The sequence below is a fragment of the Gopherus evgoodei genome, chromosome 13, assembly GCF_007399415.2.
Source record: "Gopherus evgoodei ecotype Sinaloan lineage chromosome 13, rGopEvg1_v1.p, whole genome shotgun sequence".
NCBI lineage: Eukaryota > Metazoa > Chordata > Testudines > Testudinidae > Gopherus > Gopherus evgoodei.
The window spans coordinates 19,850,052-19,877,878 of NC_044334.1; the positions used below are offsets into that span (position 1 = coordinate 19,850,052).

At 42.8% G+C, this 27,827-nt stretch overlaps 1 protein-coding gene across 1 annotated transcript; it reads left to right on the plus strand.

Moving 5' to 3' along the window:
* Nucleotides 1–9,535: 9,535 nt before the first annotated feature.
* Nucleotides 9,536–27,608, plus strand: LOC115661081 (solute carrier family 2, facilitated glucose transporter member 11-like). Its single transcript, XM_030583208.1, is given in 13 exon segments — nucleotides 9,536–9,571; nucleotides 9,573–9,658; nucleotides 10,310–10,361; nucleotides 12,278–12,438; nucleotides 14,777–14,901; nucleotides 15,156–15,285; nucleotides 15,903–16,051; nucleotides 16,467–16,654; nucleotides 17,550–17,660; nucleotides 18,834–18,935; nucleotides 19,543–19,618; nucleotides 21,366–21,493; nucleotides 27,402–27,608. Coding segments are annotated over 13 exon segments (1,551 nt in total).
* Nucleotides 27,609–27,827: the final 219 nt, after the last annotated feature.

Sequence of the window (27,827 nt, forward strand, 5' to 3'; positions counted from 1 at the left end):
CATTTAGGCATCTGGGGCAAAAATCTGTCAGAGGGTTGGACTAGATGACCTCCTGACGTTCCTTCCAACCCTGTTATGATTCTATGTGAATTTTACCACTTAACACAATAGAGATTCAGGTGGGCTAAACCTGAGCAGTATTGAGAGTAAGGTCACAATGCCTGGAGCAGGGAGTCAGGAATAGCCCTGTGGGGGACAAGAGCCATCGCTATGGGTAGAGTTGCAGACACAGAAAAAAATCAGACAGGAAAATAATGCTATTGGTGACTTTTTCATGCTGTGAGAAACTTTGCAACCTTACTGAGAACCAGATTAAAACAAGACAACCACAAGAAATGGAACTGACTTTGCAAATAACAGTGGTTATTAGCAGGAATAGTGAAAATGATGTTTCCCAAATTAATGTTAAATTAAAGTATTAAAGTAGTAAAACTGATGGGTATCTAATTAAAAATGCATACTGAGGCACAAACAGAATAAAAGGGTGAGATCAGATTTGTTTTCAATGAATGAGGAGGTAATTTAAACACAAAAGTTGTCCAAGCACAAGGATAGCCATGTCAATCATACAACAAGACCACATGGTCTGCAGAAGTGAGTTACTCTCTTCATAAAGCAGTGCAAACCAAAATACATTCATTGACACAGAACTGGAGGACAAAGTTCTGATGATTATGAAGATACGGAAAGAGCTTTGTTGGGTTCTTTTATAATTCACAGAGGAAGTTTCCATAACAGATTGGTTTGTTGTGCTGAAAATAAAATGAACAAAAAGTGAATTTCAAAACATAATGGAGCAAAATCATACCAAGCAAATATAAAATACAATCATACCAAGCAAATATAAAATCACTTGTGACTACCCCAATGTTAAAAAGTAGTAAGTTTGTTTCATACAGAAGTCACAAAAAGAGCCCATGTGGCAAAGCTACCCTGTCATTTCTGTATAAGGAAAGATGCCACTCAATAGAAACTGAACTAGAGGTACAATGTGGCATCATGCTCACCATCATTCAGCAATAACACAAATACATGCTCACAGGAATGACTGCTGATTCTGTCAGCATTATTTCATGAAGATTCCCACATCATGCTAAGAAATCCCCTTGGAGAAAAAAAGGGGCATACGCAGGCAGGTAGGCAATGACAGCATAGCAGAGACGATACAATAAAAGGAAATGCATTCATAGAACATCTTCATAAGAATACAGCCCTGGAGTCTGATTCATCTTTATCAGTTAAGAAACAATAATTAATATTTCATCATGAAAAAATTGCCATTCCAGACCAACCATGGCTTGCCTAAAAGAATTCTTCTAAACACAAATAAGACCCTTTTCATAGGTCTTAGCTCTATAGCATTTATGTGAAGCCTTAACTCAGAGCTGGACCATTTCTCCTGAGCCACAACCAGAGAGGCTTATGTTTGTTCTTAGAACAATCCAGAGAAAGGTTACGCAGAAAGATCATCTAATATATCTGAGTCCTGGAACCACCTAGTTTTGTTCCTGCTTGGCTCCAACTCACAGAAGAAACAATATAGGAGCTGAAGCCAGAAGTGGAGCCAGAGGACCACCTAGAGGCAGGATGCAAGAAAGCCAAGGAATTGTATTCCTTGGTGAAGGGAATACGACTGTGAAGCTTGGAACTCCCATTTTGAAGAGCTTTGCTGTTTGTGAGGTCTGTGTGGAAGTTAATTCCAAGGTAAATCAGTTTCTCTGTAGAGTCCAGAAAACTTGCCATGGTTCACAATCAGACCTAGCATCAGGAAAAGATTTAAAGTTAGGAATACTGCTGCTCCTGTTTCTAAGTGAGAACTGCCCCAGACTATCTAGTGAATAACTGTGATTGCCTGCTTCCAAAGATGAACTCCTACAACTGCAATGAGTTTTGTAAAAACTCTGGGGGTTGAAGAAAGACGGGGAAAGATAGCATAGTACTGGAATATAGGGTTGAACGGAGAAACTGAACAAGAGGTACTGTGGAGCAATCAGCATATGAAGATAAGCATCATGTAGAACTATGGATGCTAAGTAATAGCCTGTACTCATAGCTAGAATGACTAACCAGGTCAACTCCAGTTTGATCTTCAGGGAACTGACAAACTGTAAATATAGTGAATAGGAAATGCCCAATGAGTGGAGGAAGAGCTCATTGGTCCCGATCTTCAAGCCTAAAAGAGATGTACAAGAACATAGTAATTAGTGACCCATCGAGTTACTGAGTCACACAATGAAATGGTCAGAAAGAATTATTGAGAAAACACTTCAGGAGGAGCTGGAGCTTCAAGTAAGCAGTAACAAATTTGGGTTTATTCCAGGAAGCTCAGCACTGGATGCAGTGTTTTCACTCTGAATATTGAAGGAGAAATACAAGGAATTGTATTTAGTGCCTGTGGATTTAGAGAAGGCTGCCGGCAGCTTGACTGTGAGGCTCAATCCTGGCTACTTGGAGCCTCAGCAGCTTCTCCACAGGAGGCTGCAGCACCCAACTGCCCACCTTTTTGGACAGCCTAGACTGAACTGAGCTGCTCCCTTTTGAACTTTCCCTCCACTCCATCCAGGAGGAGCGAAGGGGCATGGCTTCCTGTGTTCAGAGCATCTCCTTAACCCTCACCTCACCAGTACAGGGTTTGTTCATCCCATCACAGGGAGACAGAGCTAAAAAAAAGAATTAGGTAGGCAAATAGCAAAAGTTGGAGGAAGACTATTAAACAATGAATCTTAGTCAAAAAAAAAACAAAAAAGAAAATTCAATTGGTATTGATTGCTTAGCTGGTAGACCCTGATATCCAGATGCAGAGCTGGTTAGGACTGTGCCCACTGCTAAACTGGTGAAACAATTCTATTGTCTTACATAATGACTAATTTATAGGGAACTTCAATTCACAGCAGAGCTATTGGGACAGAATTATTCATTTTTATATCAAAAGTCCTAAAGTTCAGTGTCCGAATTCCATCCAGGGCATCCTCCACTTCCACCAGTTAACAACTCAGAGCTAATTTTCAATTTATATTGAAGACAAAATAAGTTATGATAAACAGAATCCTTTTTAGAATTTAGGCCTACACTAACTTGCTTCCTCCTCCCCCAATCAGTGAGTATTCAGGAAAAAAAGTTCCTCATCAAGAAGACCACTGCATTTGACTGGACTGGACATAACTGTTGGTTCAAATATTTAATCCAACCCTTCTAAACTTTGTACAACAGCTGAAATAGACTTTAGGTAACTGAAAACCTTGAAAGTAAAATTTAACTTGAATCACATGGTGCCAGCTCGCTACTGGTATGACAGCATAATTCAAGTAAGGACGCCCAGAGCACACTTCATCCCTTTTACAGGAAGGAGTCCATGATCAACAGCAATCAGCTCTTTTGTAGGAGATGGCTAACTGTGTCTCAGACCTGGTGAGTACCTGGTCATTTAATCTGGGGGCTCTATTTAGTAGTAACAGACCAAAGAGAGATATAACACTAGAAGAATAGGAAAGATTCAACATCTTTAGACTGTTCTGTGTTAGTAAAGCATATAGCACGGTGAAGTCCTGGACCGTGACAGGGGCTGTTACATGCTACCATAATACAAATAATAATCTTGTTTCCCTTGATCACCACTGAAATCTGTTGCCTCTTTTCATCGTATCATACTTAGAATGACTGTATTTGATAATTTGTTTTTTCAAACAAATGCCATTAGTAGACTAATTATCACTTTCTTCTCTGACCATCCAAATGGCTCCTAAACTGCTCCAGCTTAGGAGTGAAAAAAATTCTGGAGTCTCTTGTTTCCTGTGATGGCAGAGATAAGTCACTTTGAAAAGATGGACTAGCTATTCTAGCTATGTAGGGATGAAATCCTGGCTTTATTAAAGTCAATGCCAAAACTTCCATTGATTTCACTAGGGCAAGAATTTCACCCTAGGTACTTACATTAGCATCTGTTGTGTCCAGGTGCCATCAAAGAGGCAAAATGTTAATTTCTCTTTCTTTCCTGCCTGCCACTGAAAGATAGGACTAGAAATCAACAAGATGAAAGTCAACAAAGACAAGTGCAAAGTACTACACCCAAGAAAGAAAAATCAAATGTACAAAACCAAAATGGGGAATCACTGGCTAGGTGGTAGTACTGCAGAAGAGGATCTGGGGGTTCATAGTGAAACTGAATATGAGCTAACATGTCACAGTTGTGAAAAAGGCTCGTATTGTTCTGGAGTGTATTAACAGGAGCGTTGTATACAAGGCATAGGAGATAACCATCCCACACTGTTCAGGACTGATGAAGCCTTAGCTGGAGTAATGTGTCCTGTTTGGGTGCCACACTTTAAGAAAGATGTGAACAAACTGGAGGTAGTCCACAGGAGAGGAACAAAAATGATAAAAGGTTTAGACTGCCCAACCTCTGAGGAAAGGTTAAAGAACTGGGAACTTTGCATCTTGAAAAAGACAAATGAGTGAGGGCCCGATAGTCTTCAAATATTTTAAGCGCTGTTATAAAGAGAGTGGTGGATCAATTGCTCTCCATATCCACTAAAGGTAGGTACAGAAGTAACAGGCTTAATCTGCAGCAATGGAGATTTAGGTTAGATATTAGGAAAATCTAACTATAAGGATAGTTAGGTACTGGAATAGGCTTCAGAGAGAGGTTGTGGAATCCCCACCATTGGAGGGTTTAAGAAGAGGTTAGATAAATACCTGTCAGGAATGGCTTGGGTGAAGAGGTGGGTTTTCAGTTTATCTATGAATGTCATGAGGTTAGAAGCCTCTCCTATTTGGTCTAGTAACAAGTCCAATGGTCTTGCTTTGGTTCTCATGATGGTTCTAGCTCCTACAGGCACAAGTCCCCCGCTACTGGTCAACAGTTTGTTTGTTCCAGTGGAACACAGCTGCTGTAGCGAGCCATGGTCATACTAGGTGAAATTACCTTTAACATAGCCAGGACCAGTTCCATGGGAGGGTTTGAACTAGACTGGGCATTCAACGGGGAGCCAGTAAAGAAAGCACCATATTGAGTTGATGCATTCCTAATAACTTGTGTGGCCGGGAGTATTTTTAAAAAAGAGACCCGTCGCCAGGGAATGACCAGACTACTGTAAGCCTCCTTTCTCCTCCTCACCACATTGTCTGTCCTCACCCCTTCCATCTCTGCTCCTCTCTCCTCTGATCTATACCACCACCCCTTGTGTCCATACACCACTTGCTCTGTGTTCCCCCAGCCCCTGCCATGTCCAACCTATACACAGTATAAGCATCAGTGACCAAGCCCTTGAGAACCCCTTGCCCTTCCCCTCCCCACACTGTGGGCAGCCCCTTTGGCACTGGGCTCACCTTGTTATGCTGCTCCTTCTGCCTGGAGCTCACTGCTCTGTGCCAGGCAAATTGAGGGGAAGGGTGGGGTGCGGATCAGAGGGAAGCACTGCAGGAGCAGGGCCCACTGTCCTTCCCTCCCTCCTACCCTACAGGAGGAGTCAAAGCAGGGCTGAGCCCAACACAACTGGAGCCGAGGTCTACAACTCCATGCTGGGCATGTAGCTGGAGCAGCGGGGGCCCTAGCTCTGTTGTGGCCAAGCCAGCCAATCATCTATACACACAGTGCTCTCCATCTCCAGCAGTCTCCCCCAGTGGTAGACCAGGCTCTGGAGCTGACACCACTTCATGGCAGCAGACAGCCAAGCCAGAGCCTCAGCAGCAATGACACAGCTCCCCGGCTTCAGGTCCCCATCCTCCTCTTCTGAGCACTAGGCTGCCTCGTGTGGTGTTTAGATGTTGCTTGAAATTATTAGAACTAGGAGCACTGGCTGTTGGGAGTCTGAAAGGACAGGAAACAGGAAGGTGGGGGGAGGAGTTGAGGAGGCAGAGTGAGAATTACAGAGGGTGCAGCAGCAGCTTGGTAAAGAAGTTTCCACTTTAAAAATAAAGTCCTGTTGAAGTTTGTTAGTACCTTGCCTGACTGATACAACACCTTGGCCCACTGATTCCTCTGGGCCAGCATGCACTCCTCGCTGGCCATTTCCCTCACAGCTGCTTCCACCACATCCATGCTGATGAACTCGCTGAAGTCCAGCTCACTCATGACGGCTCATAATAACTTGTGTTGCTGAGGAGGTAGTCTGCTATTTTTTGAATTAGCTGGAGCTTTTTTAAGTCAGGGAGCTTCATTTCTGGTTATAGACCATTACACTAGTGGAACATAGATATTACAAATACATAGATCATCGTAATCTCAGGTCTAAGTCTGATAGCATTTGGATAGGACTACACCTTGGGACCATTCAGAAGCTGAAGCTATTACAGGGTACCACTGCTTCTTTATTAAGTGGAGCTGCATGTTGGGAGCACATTAGACTTAGACCAGAGCTCTCTAATCTCATCAGATTCCAGTAAACTTCCAGGTGGTATTCAAGGTATTGTTTTTAATCTATGAAGTGCCTAATGCTCTAGGATCTGATTAGTTGAAGGATCACCTCTTTCCCCAGTATGCAATGCCAGAGTTAAGATAAGCAAAGGTGCTTCAGATGGAACTCCTTCAATATAAACATAAGGGAGCAGGTGGCAGTGCGTGCTCTGTGACGGATCCTTAATCTTGGAACCCAAACTCCAGAGACTGGATGTGTTAGCTTTTCTGGCATAGAGCAAAGGCCATATTTCTTCTCATTCCTGTAGAACTGCTGAGGAGTTTGTGGGCTGAGGTTACCTCACCTACCTTGTCTCTTACAAAGAGGTCTAGTAGGTTGTGTGTGGATGTATTTCCCCATCTATTGACAAAATGACCACATTCACCAGAGCATATCTAAGTATCTTAATCTGACCTGAAGCCTGGCTGACAGGGATCTGGATTGTTGGACATGGTGGGGGTGGGGGGAAAGAAAGGCGCAGAGTTGTGGCGGGAATCGATCAGAACACACAAATACCCACTTCTACAATTATTCTTGTGTCTTAAGGAACAGAAAGATTAAAGAGGAAAGCAACCACCATTTATACACCTCTATCCCGAAATAATGTGACCCAATATAACATGAATTCAAATACAACGCAGTAAAGTAGTGCTTTGGGGGGGGGAGGGCTGCGCACTCTGGCGGATCAAAGCAAGTTCGATATAACACGGTTTCACCTATAATGTGGTAAGATTTTTTGGCTCCCAAGGACAGCGTTATATCGGAGTAGAGGTGTACATATTAAAGTCTTTTATTAGTGCAGTTGCAGTCTGTTCCCAGTTACACACTTTAATCTTTATTAAATTTTAGACTACTTCACCTTTCAAGATAAACATGGCACAATCTTGTAGTCGTTACCCTGAACATGAGGAGGCAATAGAAACAAGGACAAAAGAATGCAGCAATGGGACTCAGACAATTAGTATGAGGTAATTAGGCTACATTATGAAATCTGATGTACCAGAGCACTTTAAAATGATTAGCTAGTCATATTCCTTGATTTGGAATATTCAATCTTCTTATATTTGAAACATTTATTGCATCTACAGAAGCATCTTTTGAGTACCCACAAAGAATGTAATTTCAAAATTACTACAGATGCCGCTCAGAGGGACGTTTCAGAAATAGTAAATAAGCATTGTCTTTCTTGTCATGTTTACTCTCTAGGATCTTCATTCTGTAACTTATTTACCACCATCCTGTGCAATGCTAAGCGCCCTCAGCTGCCATTGAGGTTAGTCTGGGGGCTGATCTTAAGAGGTGTTGAGTCTTGCCGCTATGCACCCCAGAAATAGCTATTTTTATTTTATTACTTTTTAATATTACATTTATCAGTTAGTGATTAGGAGTGCAGGTGAAAAGATGAATGACAAAGTTGCTGTTGCTGGATAAAGGCAGTGAGCAGTTATCTTCATGAGTTAGGTCAGAGAAAATACTATCTGTCATATTGTGAGAAGCTCAATTGACAGGAAAGAGCAATCTGCCACAGAAGTCACCTACCTCTAACCCCTGCTTAATAATGAAAAACAATTACTCCACTGTCACAAACTGAGCTCATCCAAATAAGTCTCCTGCCATACAAATTGAACTAGTGATTCTCCTGATCCCTTATTCTCCTACCACTGACCATGCATAAGGTGGCAGTGCCATGACACAGCCTAAGTGCAATGACACAGGGGAGTGAAAAGCAGATGAGTTGTTTTAATCCTTTTTTTGCTGTGTGAAATTTGTTTGCAATAATCCTTTTTTTGGACCAATAGTAACCGTTTAAATGGCCTATTTAGACCTTATTATTTTAGCACAAACAAATATGCTTCAGATAACATTATTCCCAGTTAGGGTTGTATTCTTTGAATATTCATACTAAATAATAATTAAGAAGCTCATGCCAAATTCGGCAGCCTGATCAATGTAGATTGAATCAACAGCTTTTGTTTAAATAGAGCCCTATATACTAGGCTAACTATAGATTCAACATTTGAAACACTTCTGTGCCAGGACATATATGTATGTCCCCCATGGAAAATGCTGTTACATAATTATTCTTATGAAACAGATTTGTAGATAAACCTGTAATGTTAAAAGCCTGGCTATGCTTTGCAATACAGTACAAGACTTATTTTATATAGCATGTCTTACTAACTACATTCCAAAATGTTTTGAGTTAAACAGCAGCAGAAGGGGAACAAAATGAAAATGTGTAGAGAAAAGGTGTGTACTACCAGGTAGTTCCCTTTAGAGGGAGGAAGAGACTAGACCCTAATGGCTAGCAAAGTAGAGCCCATTTCCAAGCGTAAAAACAGGAGAGTACAGAGGACTAGAAAAGAACAAAATAATGATGATACCTGTCGCCTTTGATATGGTGATAACACCTTACTTTTCATCTGCACATCTCAAAGGGCTTTAGAGCCAGTAGAGCTCAGAGGAACAGAAGAATTTGGCTCTGGTAATGGCACACAGATGTTTCCTCTTGTTCTCTCTACTAATGATGAGAGGAGAAAGTATCTTTCTTTCTATTCTCATATTAAAATTGGACTGGATCAGAAACGTGGGTGGATGGAGCAGGGAAGGTTTGGTTGTTTTTAAATCTGTGTTTGCAATACAGCTGAAGGGTAAATCTTTAGGTTATGCCTGGAAGGAGAAAGTCTTGTTTTACTTTCAAGGGAGTTTGATCTGGAGAGGCCTTTAGGGTACAACACTTATGATTTACTGTTCATAAACAAACCACAGATTCAAGGTACCAGTACTCCATCCTACCTGGACTGAGATCCTTTTCCTGTCAGCTTGTCACAGTGGCAGTCAGATCCACATAGCGACAGCCATGCCACAGACAACATTTGATTTAATGTCTGCTACCTTACTTCTAAGCAAAGATATGTAGATAATTTTGGTAACATACAATAATTTTCCTTGCACTGGGTAAGATTTAGCCTTAATCTGGTCCTGTGGCCAATTTTTCTGCTTTTGGCATGGGACTATGGGCTTTTGGAAGAATGTTTATATCTGAAAGTACCTGTAGTGAATAATACATACTTTCAGACTGAAGAGGTGAGTATGGCAGACAAGGATGCAAGACACAAGGGAATGTAGTTTATGACAAGCTGATGGAGCATTGCCTTTTCTTTCAGATTCAGTATCGGGGGATTGTTTCAAATGATCTTTGTGCTGGGAATTGGTGGAAGTTTCCCCATTTGGGTTCCTATTTCTGTGATCAACTACCCTTCCTGGTAAGCAGAGACTCCCCAGAGGGAGAGTTCACATGGTGGAGGGGTCTGGCTAATGATACTCTCAAAAACTTGCTGAGCATTTCAACAAACCCATTGCCGTTTCTTCAAATATCCATTTTGATCCATAATGAAAAGTAAATATCTGTGGGTAGAGCACCTTAAACCCAACAGGACAGTACTTTAACGGGAAAAAAAAGATTGTTAGCCCAATAGCATAAGGAATATTCTTTCTTGCAATCTAAAATGAGCGACACCCAAAATGACTTTCCTACATTTCAGAACTGATTTGCCAAAATGTTGGGAGGTATTTATGTGATTATACGCTAAGCTTCAGGGGACTACCTGGTACAATCAATTTGTGTGCAAGTCTTTCATCTCTAAAGACTTGGGTTTAAGTTCTCCCTTACGAAACAAGTACAATCAAATGGGCTTGTAAAGCCACTACACCAAAGCACAATTTTTGCAGTCTCTGCTTAAAGGTAAAAAACTTAAACCATCTTTTAAAGGAGGTTTAAAAAATTGTTTTGGAAACAAAACTCAGTAACCATATTCATTTAGGAGGTCATCAAGAGACCAGCAGGAGGCTCAGTTATCACTAAAATGAAAGGCGTTTCTTTGGTGTTGCTCTGAAAAATGTACACTTCCTGATAGCTCAAGACCACAAACCTACATCTGTGTTGTGAATTTACAAAGAGATAATGTGGTCAGCTTCATCAAGTCTCAGAGGATAAAGACTTTTTCCTTAGAATTATGAAGTGTCTAGAGTAAAAGCCTTCCCTTGAGCCTGCTGAGGGGACTTTTTCCTAACGTGCTAACAGAAACACCCTCTTAACATTTCACAGCTAAAAAGGTGCTGCAACAGGCTCATTACTGAGTTCCAGAGAATGTGAGAAGGATTCCTGATCGAAACCATTGGTGCAAAGCATCTTGTTGTAGAGAAAGTTAGCTTTTTTACAGATCAGATTTCTACTCTGTCACTAGAAGTAACATTTTAACTAGCATGTCTTCCACTGAACAGCAAGTTGGGCACGCTATATAGTTTTTCAGTCACTCACCAAAATTTGCATTAAAGGGTGAGGAGACTAAACTTTTGAATATGTAACTGGTTTTTCAAAACAAAATTACATCTTTTTTAAAAGGTGAAAAAGATTTTTAAGAGTATCAATTTTTCTTCTCTGTTAATTGCACTTGAGTGAGCTGTATGAAGGAGGGAAAAAATCTGCCGTAAACGAGGCTAGTATCCCAGAAATGTCAGAAGACTAAAGTAATCTCCTGCATGAGAGAAAAGAGTTTCTGCTGGTGAAAAATATCTATTGGCATCCACCCTTCATCTGTGAATTTAACCAACCATGGCTGTGTAAAGACACTGCCGTCATCAGTGGGTAATGAACACACTCAGCTAAAGCTTGAGACAGGATAACTCCACTGCATCACAAGTAGGCAGTTACAGTCCCTGGAGCCAGCTTGTAGCATGAAATATGATCACATGCCTAGAGCAGTATGTTTCATGCACTACACTAGCTCAGTGGTCAGGAATGATGGCCCTCCAGGTGGGCCTGGGATCAGCTAGCTAACCTCAGCTAATCCCCTAACTGGCCAGATCAAGCCTGACTGGCTGATGCTGTTGCCAGAACAGCTCTCAAACCCAGCGGTAGCACTGGGCTGTGGCAGTTTGCTCTATCCACTTCCCCACAGCTGCAATTTCTCTTCTATCTGCTTTGCTTCCCTCCCAGTCCTGTCTCTGTCCTCCTCCTCCTGGCTTCCCAACTCTAGCTCTAACTCTGGCTTGGCTCCTGGCTCCCTGCTATTAAACCTGACCAAGAACATCTGTCATGCTATCAGTGTTGCCGTATCTCATGATATTATCACAAGTCTCATGAGATTTGATCTTAAAACCATAGCTCCAGAAATCATGTGATTACATTAAAATTTCAGCTTCCATTTAAAAAGAAGTGTTTAGCCCTCCTGCCCTAAATTATATTCCAAATCTCATGGTTTTTAAACCAATCTTATGATTTGGGGGAGCTGACTCATGATTTTTCAATAGTTGGGATTGGCAATACAGCTAACTCATCCTGAGAGCAAGGTCTACAACAGTTCAAGTCCCATTCAGCAACAAACAATGGCCAAATATATAAAGAAACCAAAGACTAAACCCTGGACCTTCATTACTAAAAGCACATAGCTCTGATACTTGAACTAAAGGGAAGGTCCATCCATTGTAATAGACTGTTCTGGTTGCTGGATCTAGCCAATTAGGAGGAGATATGATAAACCACACTAAGCCAGTCTATTACATCAGAGTTTCCCAAGGCTTCCTGAAATTTCTATCTTTCAGAGATGGCTTCATAAAAAGCCTTGACAGGATTATAAAGAAAATAAACTCCGGGTGCATTTTCTAACTTTGAAAGTGTCTTGAACATCTAAACTTACAAAAAGTTTAGTTGAAAATTTGGCAAAGTATACAAATAACTTTAGCTAATTTGTTTTGACAGTGAAGGTTACTTTTTAAAAGATGTCCAAGACTACAACAATGGATCAAAGTTGAAGCACAGTAACAGAATAGTATGAGGAAAGTCCATATTTACTATTAATTAAAAATCTAATCTTCTCTTTCAGCACATTAAGACCTTTATCAATGAAACCTGGATAGAGCGATATGGCTATCCCCTCCATCATGAGACCATCAAGTTGTTGTGGTCCTTCATTGTGTCTGTTTATGGTATAGGAGGAGTGCTAGGGAGCCTATCCTGTGGCTTTCTTACTACAAGATACAGAAAGTAAGTATTTCTTTTAATATCTTGATAACCAAAGCATGCGGGGAAAAATGTACTAGCAAAGCACATACAGTCATCTATTCTTGTTCCATAGTCTGACCATATATACTTGTATTAAATTGCTTTAATTTGCTTTCATAGCCACCCAGTGTAAGTGGTAACCAGGCTTTCATTCAATGCATTTAAATAGTATGCTGATAATGAAGTGTGGTCCCTTCTGAAGATGCACTTACCAGCATTCCATTGACTAGTGCCTTGTGGGGAAGTAACATGTGGCACAATTTCCTCACATCAAGATCACATATGTCTCCAGTACAGAATTTCCAAGATCCACAAACCCAGAAACAGAAGCCATGCATATTCATTCAAACACAGGTTTTCCGGGAACTGTTACAATCAATTTCCACACTTGGACCAGCCTGAATTCAACTTCTGAGAGATGCAGCTTAAACACTCAAGTGTAAAACTGAAACATTAAAGTGCTTGCTTAAAATAAGTCAGATTCCCAAAGTGTATTCATTCTGAATGTTGTATTAAAGAATTATTAGTACCTATTATAATGAAAACCTGAAACTGAAAAGAAAGTTAACTTTACCTATAGTTCTGTATAAGAGACTTCTCCATTGTTAGTAATGTCCTCTATTAACAGTCTGTCCCAAAGTAACTCCACCATAGATAGAGAAAGGATTCCTCATGCATCTGGCATGTTCTCAGTATCTTTTGTGTAACACCAATAAGTTCATTTGCAGAGAAATTGGCAGACAGATCTACTGGTGTGTTCCACTTAAAGATCTGCTCTGCCACCCTCTGATCCAGAGGCCCCTCATATGGATCTCAACCATCTTAGCCTGACTGCAATTGTTCTTTTCTGCCAGATAAGTGCCACCAAGAAGTTTCTTGTGGGACACTGCCTAATCCCACACTTGAAGGCCTCCTGACACTCAGGGCCGGCTCCAGGCATCAGCTTATCAAGCAGGTGCTTGGGATGGCAACTCCGGAGCGGGGCGGCACTTTCAGGTATTCGGTGGCAATTCGGCGGAGGGTCCCTCACTCCTGCTTGGAGCGAAGGACCTCCCACTGAACTGAGAGGTTTGGGGGGAGGAGTTGGCTGCTTGGGGTGGCAAAACCCCTGGAGCCGGCCCTGCTGATACTAGAAGCAAGATCCTGCTCCTCTCCACTTGTTTATGTAAACCTTGGTAGCCTAGCTGCCTGAATCAGAACCACTTTTTAGGTATAAGGTCTCTGTACGCTCCTAATGCATATAAGATCACATTCATCTTGAGAGCAGTTGTGTGTAGCAACTAGCCTTGGAGATACCAACAACTTTGAGTGAAAAGCTACTCCACACAGGCTCTTTTTCACAAGTGCATCCAGAGTTATAATCTGAATCAGATGAATCTGCAAAACCTTCCCAAGAATGCTGAACGTCTCTGGAAAGTAATCCAGCCAGGTTGTTTCAGAAACCACTAGCTACCCAGATGCAAAAGTCTGAGACATCAGGGTGCACTGAGGTGACATGCCGTGGTCACCACTTACTACTGTAGTCATCAGGCCTAAAATTTACAACATAGTCTTTACTGAAGCCTCTCTTTGGTATATCCTTTCTGCCAGATCCACAAGTACCTTGGATCCTCTACTCTGGCAAGAATGCCTCATAATAAGTCATATAGAGTCAAATTGTTTCTGTATAACAAGCTGGTACTTTGGATATTGCACCATGAATTCTAGTGACTTCAGTACCCCATTGCTTGTACCCCTCAACATATTGTCCTTGATCAGCCTGTTTGAGTACGACTGCACATGAACTCCCATCCTACAGAAAACCTGACATATGCTAAGTACTTATAAATGCACATACTGCCAAGGTACGTTCACAAAGTAAAAGTTCTTGAATTCTGAAAGCGAAGAATCATTTAATTTCTCCTGGAAATATCCAGTTTTGGTCTCCATTTAAAGCAGGGGTTCTCAAACTGGGGGTTGGGACTCCTCAGGGGGTTATCAGGTTATTATGGGGGGGGGGTCACGAGCTGTCACCCTCCACCCTAAATCCCGCTTTGCCTCCAGCATTTATAATGGTGTTAAATATATTAAAAAGTGTTTTTAATTTATAAGGGGGAGTTGCACTTGGAGGCTGGCTATGTGAAAGGGGTCACCAGGACAAACGTTTGAGAATCACTAATTTAAACCATGTCACAAAGGAACAGTAATTGCTGTACCATACCTGCAGTTAACATATTTAAGAAGTTATGTGTTTGTGTGTTGGATAAATAATAGCAAATACATTAATCAAAACCAGTACAGGAGATACTCACTTCACACCATTCTTTCTATGTTTTTACAGAAAGAAGTGTCAGATTGTCACTAACCTGATCATGCTAGTAGCTGCACTTTTCATGGCCTTCTGTAAGATGGCCAGGTCCTTTGAGATGATTCTGATTGGGCGCTTCCTCTATGGCATTGGTGCAGGTATGATCTCTGGATGCATCAAAAGGGAGTCTCCTTGCTGTCCCAGTACAGTTTCCTTTCATTATTATTATTAATATTCTTTTAGAATTATTTTATATTACCCACCAAGTATACTTGGCATGTCACAGAAGACACTGAAACATAACAGCTGATCGAAGGTGCAGGGAATGGAAATGAATGGTGGAAAGAGCATGGGATGAGACAGTTAATATTTTCCTCAATTTAATGGCCATCTCTCTTCTTTCCTGTCCAAGGTTTCTCTCTCACTATACATCCTCAGTATGTAGGAGAGATTTCACCCAAGAAGCTGCGTGGATTTTCAAACGCCACTCTCTCTGTATTTCTGACACTAGGAAAAGTCTCAGGGCAGATTTTTGGACTAAGGTAAAACAAAATCATCTACCACCTTTCTATGCAACATCAGAAGCTGGTCTTAAGTCTTTTAAAAACAAAAAAAACAAAAACAAACCACCCTCTAAAATCCTCAATAACTCCTCTCATCTTCACACTTAAATGTTTTATCTTAAGCCAGTAGACAGTATTTGACCAAATCTGAGGTTTCCATGGTTAAGACATTGGACACAGAAAAATACAAGTGATTAACCATAATCTGACATTTTTTTTCCTCTATAGATTTGCTACCAATTGGCTTACCTTAAAACTTCCTGAGGTTTATTTGAAATATCTTGAGATCTAGCACATGAGACCACATTTGAGATGCGCAGCACATTAGAAAGTTATTCAGTTCAAAATTAGCATCACAATCTCATAAAAACTTCCTAAAGTTCATTGTGGGACCTAATGATTATCATTAGAAAGTTTTCCAAAGTGCTGCTGAGTTTCACAAAGTTTTCCAGATTGTTGACTCAGTTACCCTGCTGCAATGCACTCACCACTGGAATTTGGCCCATTTGCTGTCTCTCTACTTATCATTCAGAAAAAGTTATTGAATGTTAATGCAATGGTTTGATCATGACTGCACTTTTACATGTACTCTCCAGAGAGCTCTTAGGAAATGAATCATTGTGGCCATTGTTGTTGGCTTCTACTGGACTCACAGCACTGATTCAATTGATTATGCTCCCATTCTTCCCTGATTCCCCGTCCTACCTTCTGATACAGAAGGGTAATGAGGATGCCTTCATGAAAGGTAAAGTACTTACTCCGCTCATTTCAGTAAATCATCTAATTTGTTGGAGTGTTAGCCATTGTAAGCAAGGAGAGTAGAGCCCAAGTCTCCCACTACCTGAGTAAAACTGTGCTCTTAATGTTCATTTTTATTAAATAATTTTTTTTAAATTGTTACATTTAAGTCAATATTAATGTGAGATGACATACTAACAGCCCCGAAGACCAAACTCTTCTAGCTATCTACAGAACAAGCACAAGAGTCGACTTTCACACATTGCTCCGACAGCATACACCAAATCATGATGTGGTGAAATCAACTAAGGACAGGAGACTAATTAAATCTCTGCGATTCAGACAGGATAAAAGGATTTGTTAATACACAGTGATGGAGATGAGCTGATAGATTAAACTATTTCATGTTTTCTCCTGCACAGCCATTAAGCAGCTCTGGGGTGAAGGAGATCATCAGGCAGAGATTGACGACATATTGAAGGAAAAGGCTGCAATGAAAAGCACCAAAAACTTGCGTGTCCTGGAACTATTTAAAGAACGATCCTTGCGCTGGCAATTGTACATTTTGGTCACTGTCATGACCACCTTGCAGCTTAGTGGCGTCAATGCAGTTGAGTGTTGGCCCCGTGTAAAAACTCAGAGTCATTGTTAGATAGCATTAAAAAAAGCCTAGTTATTTGTTACACAATTATATTCTATGACACACGTTATGCAGGAAGTCAGACTAGATGATCATAATAGTCCCTTCTGGCCTTAAAATCTGAGAATCTTGGTCCTTTTCTTCCTGATCAATGGGTCCCTGGTTGTTGTCATTACAATTCTGCTCTGACTTTTCTAGTATGGAATCCTGAATGGTGGAGCTGGCAAACTTGCTAACGCAAAGAGCCAGCATAGGCCACTCACTCAGACATGAGGGATCCTCCCCAGAATTGCTAACAAGCAGCAGTATTGGAAGCAGGTATCCAATGTCCAATTCTAGGGTCACTCTCCACCAATAAAGGAGATGGACAAAGACACACCATTGTTGCACCTCATTCTATGTGAAAACATTGCTGACCCATCCCATAGGTTGGAGTCTGCTGGGAGGTCAGAGGTGCTGAAGGCTAGAATCTGAAAACAGAGACAAGGATGAAGCTTTTCATGCAGCTACATGAAGATCTAAGAATATGTAATCCTCCAAAAGCAGCAAGAGGGACATGTGCATAATTTTGAATTATCAGTGTGCGAAGCTAGAAAGCTCTGGTTGTAGAGACAGGAATGGATAGAGCAGACAGAACTTCACTTGTACAAGGAGCTTATGACATGCTATCACATGTACAGTGAGAACTACATGGCACCAAAATGCTTTATCAGTGAACTGCCTCTGTGGATGCAGACAGCCCACCCATCAGTAAATTTGCTTCATATTAGAATAATTTTTGTCTGATTTCTGCCTCACATCTGAGGAGTTTCACAGCACGCCTCCAAGATGACTGTGCCCACTATTTTCTCTCTGCCTTTTTCAGATCTATTTCTACTCTTTTGAAGTATTCCGTACAGCCAGGTTCGAAGAAGATCTCATCCCCTACATATCACTAGGAATTGGGATGTTTGAATGCCTATCATCTATAGTGTGTGTAAGTCTCACCAAACCGGAGCTTGTAGGAAGAAAGGAATGTGTTTAGAGAGAGCCATTTTTTTTAAATGTGTGGCTTTGGCAGAGGGGAGCTAGGGGAGAGAATTACTCCTTTGTGTAAACGAACCAAGAAATTTCCTCCTACTTCTAAGCCACATGAAGCTGTGAAAGGCAGCCCTTCTCCCCAGTTAACTTTGTATTGCTGAATGTCTTTGTCCTCATTTTTACTCTGTGAAATACGTTTCACATCATGCTTTAACCAATCGTGATTTTGCGCAGATAACTGCTTTATGAATAGATCAGAAGAGAAAGGGGCACAGGTCCAATGGCCTCTAAAGGGCAAAAGAGTGGAGCCGTGTGAAATTTTGGATTGATACAAAATTGTGCGGTTTGACACAGATCTGCACATAACAAAGAACTTTATGTCATTTGCCAAGCAGCTGGTGCATGTCCAATCACTGTCGTTCTGAGTAAAAAGATGTTATCACCTGCAGGGAATAGTTGTCAATTGGCTGTACACTTTCCCTATTCAGAGACAGAAAAAGTTACCAGCTCCCACAATGAAGGAGACTAAAGTCCATGAACTATTTTATCCCCTCAATTTTTAAGGAATTGCAGTGGAGGCTCTGGGATGTAGAAGCCCTTCAAGAACACCTACTTTCTGTCTTAATTTCTGGGGTAAGCCTCAGGATTGAACTACCTATGTGTTGACTTATGACCTTTTCTCATGACATAAGATAATATTATAATTATTCCTGTAAGCAGGGCAGATATATATAGTTCATGTCTGCACACACTGCATTCTTGCCTAAAAATGGATTATCTCTAGATATCCAGGGATGAAGACTGATGTGCAGCGATTAAAGTAAAATATACCTCTTCCCCATGGTTTTAAGGAAGAGATATTCAAGTAGAAAAATATCTCAGCAGGAGATGCTGAAATAAAGCAGAATCAGTCCAACCATACTGTATAAATTAAATCTTTCTGGTCTCAAGGTACAATTCCCAGTACAAGTGATAAACTGAAATGTCAATAAAATTCATCTGATGTTTAGAGAGTCTCATCTGTTTGTATTAACTGAGTAGGACTTCTGAGGAGAATGTTAGGAGCATGAGAAGTAATCAGTTCATTTGGAGTTGGAACTACCTATATTTGTGATGTTGTGTTTTCCAGAGTTCCCTTATTGAGCGATTTGGCAGGAGGATGCTGTTGTGCGGAGGATATGTACTAATGATTTTTGTGTTAGCACTCCTCACGATGACTCTCTCCCTGCAGGTAAGGAGATTTCCTAATTGGTACTTTTCCAGCATCAACCCCCGTTTCTGATCTTTCCTCCTAGGCAAGATTTTTTGCAAGAGAACAACCACCAAAGTGAATTTCATTCACCATGGTGGAAAGCAAGAAGCAGGGCCAGATTTCCAATTAGGCATAGTGGGCACGTAAACATTGAAAGTGGGGCACTGTGAGCCATGAGCGGGTGGGGCAGTTGCTGAAGGTGCTGGGAGCTTCCCAGCCCCTTTCCAATCTCAGCCACCCCGCTGCCTCCTCCACGTGCTGGGGAAGGAGAAGGAGGGCGTGGCTGGTTCCCTATTCACTTGCACAGGCAGAGCTGGAGCATGGCTACCACACTGGGTTGCAGGAGGGACTGATGACATCTAGGGACTGCTCGCCATGGGGAGAGGTACAGTCCTCCACTTGCGCCACGCCTTGAGCGAGAGGGCTGCACCCTGGCTCGGGCTGGGAGTGCCTTGCATGGCAGAGATGAGGGTGCTGAAGAAGCTGTGCCTAGGGGCGCATAAGGTGTAAATCTGGCCCTGGCAGGGAGCATTCTATTCTACCATATTATAAAAGAGTCTGCTGTCACTTTGCTTTCTCACTCTAGCATCAATTCTTTTGGATGCATTACTTCAGCGTCACTCTGATCTTCTTGTTCGTTATCTGCTATGGAATTGGACCATGTGAGTACATCCACTTTAGATGATGGTGATGGGGAAACTTTACACTAGGGGTCCCCAAAGCGGTGCCCGTGGGCGGGGCATCTAAATGCGCCCGTGACCCGGCTGGGGGTGGAGCATCCGCCAAAACACTGCAGAAATTCGGCGGCGACATCTCTCGATCACGCCACTTGCCGCCAACAAGTGACATCATTGAGAGGCGCAGCCGCTGAAACGCCGCAGAAATTTGGTGGCATTTCAGCGGATGCTCCACTGCCGACACGGTCCTTCGTCTGGCGCCCGCCAGATGAAAAGGTTGGGGACCACTGCTTTACACCATACCACTTGGGTGCATCAGAACTAGTGGGTAAAGAATGGAACACCACTGTAACATCTCTAGAGAGCAGCAAGGGAAGGGGGGTTAGCTCTCTGAATATATTAACAGAAGGAGACAATGTGTATATAAATGGGAAAAGTGGAAAAAGCACGTGAGCACCTCAAGTTTTACTGGTGATCTTTTCCTGGCTTTTAATTCAGAATGTAGTATCTTCCTCCTCCATAAAATTTGAGCCTTAAATCCCAGAGGAAGAATCCCAAAGTACTCTGCTACTAACACAATTCCCCCAACAGAACATTAATAAGTACATTTTTAGCAATCACCTCCTTTGTTTAAAATATTGAACTGATGCACTTTCTGCCCATGAAGGAGCATGGATGGAAGAGGCCGCAAAAGAGATGTGGAGTAACAATTTATTGCATTGATGGTGCATACCAATAAAATATAAAACCACATAGATCACATAAAAATCAGCGAAAATATGCCAAACTGTGCACTACAATCTAGCAGATTAAGAGACTAATGTATACAAAGTTTGAAAATCTGTTTTTTTTCTCCCTCATTCCTCATTGCAGAAAGGGATGCTATCTGCATCTCACAGATTAAATATCCCATTATTCATTTCAATTTGAAATTAACAAGATCAAGACTTTACATCACAATTTTCATCTATTTAGCTGAGTTAAGACAGGGACCCTGTCAGAGTCCATCAGTACAGTTTCAAAATTCAGGACAGCAAGGTATAATAATAAATACATAGCTGTTATGTAGTATTTGTCATCCATAAATCTCAAAGCACTATACAAAGGAGGTGAATATAATTTATCCCCATTTTACAGATTAAAAAATGGAGGCACAGGGAAGCAAACTGACTTTCTGAGTTCACCCAGCAAGTCAGTGGCAGAAAGTACGTCTGCACTGCAGTCCAAAGCTATGACTGAAGCATGTGTAGATACACCCAAGCTAGCTTTGATCTCCTTGGAGGTGGGGGAGAGTGCTATGAAGCCATGGCAGCAGCATGACTGTACAGTTTGCCTGGGATCCTGGGTATGTACTTGAGTGTAGCTCATGCTACCACCTGTGCTGCCACAGCAACACTGCTATTGTCATTCAAGCTGGCTAGATGAAAGCTAGCTCAGGTACGTCTACTCATGCTGCAGTCACTCCTGATTGCAGAGTACACATACCGTGAGTCCCTAGCCCACACCTCCCTACAAGGCAACCCAACCCTTCCCTGAGTTTTTGCACACTGTCTGCAGCAGTGCCACTGCCAAGGTTCTGGGACTGGGAATCAAGTTCTTTTGTTGTAGTAGAGGACACTAACCACATAGATCACTGGGACAGACTTACTATTATTTTCTACTAGGCATTGTCAGTGTGAGGTTCTTTGCAGAGACAAGTGAATTAATTACTAAAGAAACATCTCTTCTCCAGCTGGAGCCACCGTATCCATAATGACTGAAATCTTCAGCCAGTCATTCAGACCATCAGCCTTTCTGATTAATGGATGCATCAGCTGGACGTGGCTCTTTGTCCTTGGAATGATTTTCCCCTACATCGTGGTAAGTGATTCTATGATCCAACCTCCTCGGGATGCCATCTGGCCGAAGGCACAGGAGCACATAGGTATAGTACAAATGAATGCAATGTAAGGACTCGAATTAAAGCTGGTGGCACACTGGTCATCATATGGCAAAATGTATATACAACATCTGTATAAGGAGTTCTATGTAAATATACTGAAAATAATGTTCTTAAGATCTGTGACTAGGGACTGGTCACTAGAAAGGCGAAAACCAGGTTTTCTTTTAGGCAAGAAAGGTTTATCTATCTGTTGGTTTACATGTAAATTAGGTACTCTGTGGTTAACAGAGGTTTACATTCATTTACAGTGTGAGCCAAATACTAAGGCCTGGTCTACACTACGCGTTTATACCGAATTTATCAGCATTAAACTGATTTTACGCTGCACCCGTCCACACAATGAAGCCCTTTATATCGATATAAAGAGCTCTTAAAACCTATTTCTGTACTCCTCCCCGATGAGGGGAGTAGCGCTGAAATTGGTATTGCCATGTCGGATTAAGGTTAGTGTGGCCGCAATTCGACGGTATTGGCCTCCAGGAGCTATCCCACAGTGCACCATTGTGACCTTTCCGGAAAGCCACCTGAACTCGGATGCACTGGCCAAGTAGACAGGAAAAGCCCCGCGAACTTTTGAATTTAATTTCCTGTTTGGCCAGCGTGGAGAGCTCACCAGCACAGGTGACCACGCAGAGTTCATCAGCACAGGTAACAATGCAGTCTCCTGAGAATCGAAAAAGAGCTCCAGCATGGACCGCACGGGAGGTACTGGATCTGATCGCTGTATGGGGAGAGGATTCTGTGCTAACAGAATTCCGTTCCAAAAGACGAAATGAGAAAACATTTGAAAAAATTTCCAAGGCCATGATGCAGAGAGGCCACACCACGGACTCAGTACCGTGCCTTGTGAAAGTTAAAGAGCTCAGATAAGCCTACCAGAAAATCAAAGAAGCAAATGGAAAGTCTGGGGCAGGGCCAAAAACATGCCGCTTCTATGCTGAGCTGCATGCAATTCTTGGAGGGTCCGCCACCATTACCCCACCCCTGTCCGTGGATTCCGAGGTGGGGGTGGTAATCACAGCCATGGCTGAGGATTCTGCGGATGGGGAAGATGAGGAGGAAGAGGAGGAGGAGCTTGCAGAGAGCACACAGCACTCCGTTCTCCCCAACAGCCAGGAGTTTTTTCTCACACTGACGGAATTATCCTCCCAGCCCTCCCAAGCAACTATCCCAGACAATGAAGCCATGGAAGGGACCTCTGGTGAGTGTACCTTGTAAATATAAGACATGGTTTAAAAGCAAGCATTTTTTAATGATTGATTTGCCCTGAGGACTTGGGATGCATTCGCGGCCAGTACAGTTACTGGAAAAGTCTGTTAACATGTCTGGGGATGGAGCAGAAATCCTCCAGGGACATCTCCATGAAGCTCTCCTGGAGGTACTCCAAAAGCCTTTGCAGAAGGTTTCTGGGCAGCGCTGCTTTATTCTGTCCTCCATGGTAGGACACTTGACCATGCCATGCATGTGGCAAGTAATCTGATATCATTGCATGACAAAGCCTAGCTGCATGTGGTCCCGGTGATTGCTGGCATTCAAGCAACATCCGTTCTTTATCTCGCTGTGTTATCCTCAGGACAGTGATATCGTTCACGGTAACGTGGTTAAAATTCAGGAATTTAAGTAAGGGGACAGAGATGGCCATTCCTACTGGGCTGTTTGCCTGTGGCTTAAAAGAAATCCTTCCCTGCAGGTAGCCAAGCGGGGGGAAGGAGGGGGCGCGATTGGCGCTGAGCTTTTTCACATTGGACTAGCAGGGATCTTTTCTGCTACCAGCCACGGGGTTGGAGGGGGGAAAAGGGAGGTGTTTAGCAGTGATTTTCCACGATACCAGCCACGGGATGGTTTCTGCTGCTGCACGTTAACAGGAAAGAAGCAGCACTCAATGGGCTTTGCTTGCTATTTGGGAAAGGAGGGCACTGGATAGATGAAGGCTGCAGAAGACGAAAGACAATGGCTTACCATGGCCGCATGCAAGCCGAATTCTGCTGCCTGGACCTGCGTCTGTGATCTGTAACACCAAAGCCGCAGACACTCAATATTAAGATGCAAAATGCGACCTTGTAGTGAAAACACATGTGCTGTGTAAGGTGAATAGTGTTGTTCACCGTGAAAGAGTATGACCATTGTTCTCTAAAATGTATCTTTTTAACTACTTCTCTCCCTTTTTTCCCCTCTCTCATGCAACTGCAAATTTTTCAAGCCTCCTTACTCTGTCCCGAAGGCAATCTCAGATAAGGCAGCGGAAAAAAAAGATGCGAGAAGAAATGTTTTCGGAAATCATGGAAGTGACCCACAATGAAAGAGCTCATCTGAATGAGTGGAAGGACGTGGTAGCAAAGTACAGGAAAGATGCCAGTGACCGTGAGGACAGGAGGGACAAACGTGAGGACAGGAGGGACAAACGTGAGGACAGGAGAGATGCTCAAGATGAGAGGTGGCGGCAGGAAGATCAGCAGTGGCAGGATGCAACTCTAGAGCTGCTGCGTGATCAAACTGACATGCTCCGGTGTATGGTGGAGCTTCAGGAACGGCAGCAGGATCACAGAGTGCCACTGCAGCCCCTGTATAACCACCCTCCCACCTCACCATGTTCCTTAGCCTCCTCACCCGCCAGACGAGTAAGAACTCATAGGGGGAGGCTCCGTGCACCCGCCCACTCCACCCCAGTGGACAGTCCAACCAAAAAGCTCTCATTATTATGAAATTTTTTTAGTGGCCTTTTCCTTCCCTACTGTTCTCCTCCCAAACCCCACCCGGGCTACCTTGTCAGTTCTCTCCCTCTTTTTATAATTAAGTAATAAAGAATACATGATTTTTAAATGAGAGTGACTTTATTTCCTTAGAAAGCAAGCTGTGATAGAGGGGGGTGGCTTACAGGGAATGAGTGAATCAAGGGGGGGGCATTCATCAAGGAGAAACAAACACAGCATTCACACTGTACCCTGGCCAGTGATGAAACTCGTTTTCAAAGCTTCTCTAATGCGCACCGCTTCCTAGTGTGCTCTTCTAATCGTCCTGGTGTCTGGTTGCACATAATCAGCGGCCAGGTGATTTGCCTCAGCCTCCCACCCTGCCATAAAGGTCTCCCCCTTACTCTCACAGGGATTGTGGAGCACACAGCAAGCAGCAATAACAATGGGGACATTGGTTAGGCTGAGGTCTGAGCGAGTCAGTAATGTGCGCCAGCATGCCTTTAAATGGCCAAATGCACATTCTACTACCATTCTGCACTTGCTCAGCCTGTAGTTGAACAACTCCTGACTACTGTCCAGGCTGCCTGTGTATGGCTTCATGAGCCATGGCATCAACGGGTAGGCTGGGTGCCCCAGGATAACGACAGGCATTTCAACATCTCCAATTGTTATTTTCTGGTCTGGGAAGTAATTCCCTTGCTGCAGCCGTTTAAACAGAGTAGTGTTCCTGAAGACACGAGCATCATGAACCCTTCCCGGCCATCCCAAGTGGATGTTGGTGAAATGTCCCTTATGATCCACCAGTGCTTGCAGCACCATGGAAAAGTACCCCTTGCAGTTTATGTAGTGGGTGCCCTGGTGCTCCAGTGCCAAGATAGGGATATGGGTTCCATCTATCGCCCCACCACCGTTAGAGAATCCCATTGCAGCAAAGCCATCCACTATGACCTGCACATTTCCCAGAGTCACAACCTTTCGTAGCAGCAGTTTAGTGATTGGTCTGGCTACTTGCATCACAGCAGCCCCCACAGTAGATTTCCCCACTCCAAATTGATTCCCAACTGACCAGTAGCTGTCTGACGTTGCAAGCTTCCAGAGGGCTATTGCCACTCGCTTCTCAACTGTGATGGCTGCTCTCATCTTTGTATTCTGGCATTTCAGGGCAGGGGAAAGCAAGTCACAAAGTTCCAGGAAAGTGCCCTTAGGCATGCGAAAGTTTCGCAGCCACTGAGAATCATCCCACACCTGCAACACTATGCAGTCCCACTAGTCTGTGCTTGTTTCCCAGGCCCAAAATCAGCATTTAATGGCTAGAACCTGCCCCATTACCAGCAGGATCTCCAACGCGCCGGTTTGAGAGAATTCTGTGTCCATGTCCTCATCACTCTCGTCGCCCTCGCCTGGCTTTGCAGGTCCCGATTCAGCATTGACCGCACGAGAATGCATGATGTGTTTAAAACATCCATGCTTGCTGTCTTGAGCTCAAGCAGGGTCCATGCTTGTTGTGGAATGGCATCTGCACAGTTCACCCAGGAAAAAAGGCACGAACCGGTTGGCTTCTGCTGCTTTCACGGAGGCAAGGGTGAGGCTGTACCCAGAATCACCAGCAGCAATGTTTTTTGCTCTGTTAGGCACTGGGATCTCAAACCCAGCATTCCAATGGGCGGGGGAGACTGTGGGAACTATGGGATAGCTATGGGATAGCTACCCACAGTGCAACACTCAGGAAATCAATGCTAGCATCGGTACATGGACGCACACCGCCGAATTAATGTGCTTAGTGTGGCCACGTGCACTCGACTTTACACAATCTGTTTTAAAAAACCGGTTTCTGTAAAATCGGAATAATCCCGTAGTGTAGACATACCCTCTGAAGGATTGTCAAATCCACAAGGAGGATATTTACAGGAAGAAATGAACTAGCAGGTGAAAGGCCTGTTCAGAAGTAAGGACAGTGAACTTTTGGGGTATAGGCAAGGACGAACACCTTCATTCCTGCAATCTCTAAGGAGAAACTGCTAGTGGGCTTGATCTTATGAGATGTGATCCCAACCAAACTGATTGAAAATGCTGGGGAAAATTCCAGGGGGTAAGTGAAACAAGGTACTGGCCAGGAGATCCTGAAGGGTGGCTCTGAGGCAGAGGCTGAATATGTGCAAAAGTTTAGGGACGATTTAAAGACAATGATAGGAATGGTTCAACAAAACTTCACAAAAAGCCAGGCTGCTCAGAAAATGTAGCAAGCAATCATTTGTTGTGGGGGACTTGGTGCTGATATTACTCCCTGTGAAAAGTTACAAAGGCAGAACACGCAGAAGGGAACTTTGGGGGTGCTGGAAAGGGTTAATGGTGTTACCAACAATATACTTGGGCCCCACAGCAAGGCTGCTGCACAGACAGTGCATACAACAAGCTCAAAGTGTAACAACTGAGAAGCCATTGTAAACATGCCATGCTGTTCAGAGGAGGATTCTCAGATTGACCCTCTCATTGACTTGATGGCTGAGTGCCATAGTAACATCTCAATAGGGAGCATTGAGGTGTGTGAAGAGAACCCTAGCTGAAAGGGAAAACGTTATGAGTATGCCCCAGAGTCACTAGCAGGTATTTTCCAGTGGGCCAGATCTGACTCAAAGTGCTCCATAAGATTACCACTGTGAAGCCACAGCCTGCCCCCAGCAAGGCATATCAGACCACTAGAAAAATGCAAGTGAGAATTCATAAGGAGATAAAAAGCATGCTGAACATGGGGATAATTAAAGGGTCAAACAGTCTCTGGACTTCTCCAGTTGTTATGATTCCCAAAAAGGATGTGACCATAAGTTTTTGTGTTGATTACAGAAGGCTTAACACCACCACAGTTCCTGATGCATATCCTATGCCCAGAGTTGATGAACGTTAGATGCTCTAGGCAAGACAACATATTTAAGAATTCTATACCTAGCAAAAGATTATTAACAAGTCCCAATAGAAATGCATAACAAAGTCCACCTTCCTTAATGATTTGGGACTCTATTTTATTTTAGAATTAAGAATTTTCCTCATTCCTAAAATATAAACCTATGCTGAAGAAGTAAGGGAATAAGAGTCAGAAGATATTTTTCTTACAAACTTCTCTTATTTCTGTTTTTAGGAAGGCCTCGGACCTTTCTGCTTCCTTATATTTTTGGGGAGCCTTGTGTTCTCAACAATCTTTACCTACCTGTTCCTCCCTGAGACAAAGGGGAAGTCAATCATGGAAATTAAAGGGGAATTTAATAAGTTAAATTTTGGAAAGAAACAACCTCTGAACATAGAAAGTAATTTATCTAAGGAACACACCTTCTGCACCAAACTGTGACTGCTCAGATGGGAAACTTTATGTATTAGAAGGACGGGAACTACTGTTGCAATCAGATTGAAATATAATCCTAAAATGGACTGTTAGCTTTACTGTTTTATTCTTATTTTCATAAAATTATACAGACATGAGATTCCTCACGCTTAAGTCTTATTTTCCCCCAGATAGTCAAACATTTTCAAGGTTACTTAGGTCACTCAATTTGAACTCCAGTCAATC